The sequence below is a fragment of the Hippoglossus hippoglossus genome, chromosome 20 (genome assembly GCF_009819705.1).
Source record: "Hippoglossus hippoglossus isolate fHipHip1 chromosome 20, fHipHip1.pri, whole genome shotgun sequence".
Lineage (NCBI taxonomy): Eukaryota > Metazoa > Chordata > Actinopteri > Pleuronectiformes > Pleuronectidae > Hippoglossus > Hippoglossus hippoglossus.
In genome coordinates, this window is record NC_047170.1 from 18,985,145 (window position 1) to 18,987,154 (window position 2,010).

A 2,010-nucleotide genomic window follows, 5' to 3' on the forward strand; every position below is an offset into this window, starting at 1 on the left:
CAAACCTGTGATACTGGGATCAGCTGAGATAATCTAACTTTACACAGAACATGTTTTCCTGCTCTTTCTTTCCTGTTCGCACCTGAAACCACAACCGACAATGGCGTCACGCTGCCGTAACACCACACCCTGCGGAACGCACCAGAGGAATCGAACCTGTGTCACTTTAAAGCTCCACTAAGGAGGTTGTGACTAAGGAGTCCTGTGTTTGGCTGCTAGATTATTCGAAAAACAAACCAAACTGTTTTCCATGAAAACTCAGTGATAGGATGTGTTATGGGTCGGAGAGGAGAGGAGAGACACCCCCCCACCCCCCCCCCCCCCCCCCCCCACCCCCACCTGAACGCTCTGTGTTCATGTCTGAAAACCGTCTGTGTGATGTGCTGCAGCTTCACTGAATTTCAGGGCGTAAACTTTACTGAGTTTGCACTGACTTCCATTCATCGTGCACAGCCCAACCGAAACCTTACGTCACGTCCAACCCCAACGTTAAACCAACCACAGTTCACATCTGACCTCTGACCTCCTGTGTGTACACAAACAAGAACACAAAGGTTCTCTAATAGAGGCCTCACTGATCGTGTGAGAACACAGCTGTCTCATGTTGACTCTGTCGTTACCTCATCAGCGTTTGTCTGTTTGTCTTTCATCACTCAAAACCTGCTGAAGCAGCTTCCATCCACGTTTAGGGAGCGTGACCCAAGAAGAACCCACCTCACTTTGGAGCGGGATACAAATAAATCCAGGAGGGTTTTCCTTTGTCTTTAATGTGGCGAGGTGGGCGTGGGCGTGGGCGTGGGCGTGGGCGTTGGCGTTGGCGTTGGCGTTGGCAGAGCTGTGCTCTCTCTGCCGCTGAATGAGCCGTGAACATATCTGTTTTATTTTGAATCTGACGACTCGTGAAACAGGACCAAACACATTTACTTTAACGCTGGAATGTTCCTTTAAAGAGACGATGATCACAACCTGCTCTTCACCTTTCACCTCACTAGAGGTCAAACCTCCATCAGTTGTCCTGATATTAAATATTGATGATCATGTTCAACACTATTGGATTTAGATATTTGAATATAACTTTTGGAAAACATTTATAATGCATTTATATACATTGTGACTTTGTTTTATGAAATCAAGCACCAATATTTAATAAAAAACGATACTAATAAACAATGAATACTAATATTTGCTTCTGTTTCTCTCATGTACAGTAGAAGAAAACAAGACTGTTGAAATAAGGAAGTAGCAGGAAGTGGCAGGAAGTAATAGGAAGTCGAAGGAAGTAGCAGAAAATGACAGGATAAGGAGAGTTTTGGAAAAACTTTGCACAACAGATTTTCAGTAAAAACCAGCTATAACAGTGTGTGTGTGTGTATGTGTGTGTGTGTGTGTGTGTGTGTGTGCGTGTATGGTGAGTGTGTATGGTGAGTGTGTATGGTGAGTGTGTATCGTGAGTGTGTATCGTGAGTGTGTATCGTGAGTGTGTATCGTGAGTGTGTGTCTGCTCGTCTCACCCTCCAAACTTGAACTTGCTGTTTTCCCCGAGGAAGACCTCCTTGTGCTTCCTGCGCCCGGAGATGCGACCGCCGGTCACCTTGGCAACGAGGCTGGCGGCCAGAGCCAGGAAAGCCAGCGCGCCCACCCTCATGTTTCACACGTCTCCCCGCCACAGCAGACTCAACGGCAGCATGGCGGCCACAGTGACCCAGCCCCCCCCCCCCATCCACCGGCCACCTCCAGGTCACAGCGTCCACACCGAGCCGTCCTGCTGACTAACGCCCGAGGTTCAGGTCAGACATCGCAGCTCGTCTCCTCAGCCTGAGAGATCCAGGACCAAGCTAATGCATCAGTCGAGTCTGGATGTGCTCGCTCACATGCACACGTATGTGTGTTCACATGCATGTGTCTCTGCAGCAGCTGCAGCTCCTCAGGCTCCGGCTCAACATCCCGACTGCGATGATCTCCAGGAATCTTTGTCTTCTGCCGTCCGTCCACTTCATTCATTCATGCTCT

At 48.8% G+C, this 2,010-nt stretch overlaps 1 protein-coding gene across 2 annotated transcripts in view; it reads right to left on the reverse strand.

The window, feature by feature from the left end:
- The window catches only part of LOC117753746 (gamma-aminobutyric acid receptor subunit rho-3-like), a 14,678-nt gene extending 13,012 nt beyond the window's left edge, over positions 1-1,666 (reverse strand). For both annotated transcript variants that reach the window (XM_034572043.1, XM_034572042.1), the window contains exon 1: positions 1,512-1,666. In XM_034572043.1, coding sequence (XP_034427934.1) covers positions 1,512-1,645 — 134 coding nt within the window. In that variant the 5' untranslated portion in view covers positions 1,646-1,666. The remainder of the gene's footprint in view (positions 1-1,511) is intronic.
- Positions 1,667-2,010: the final 344 nt, after the last annotated feature.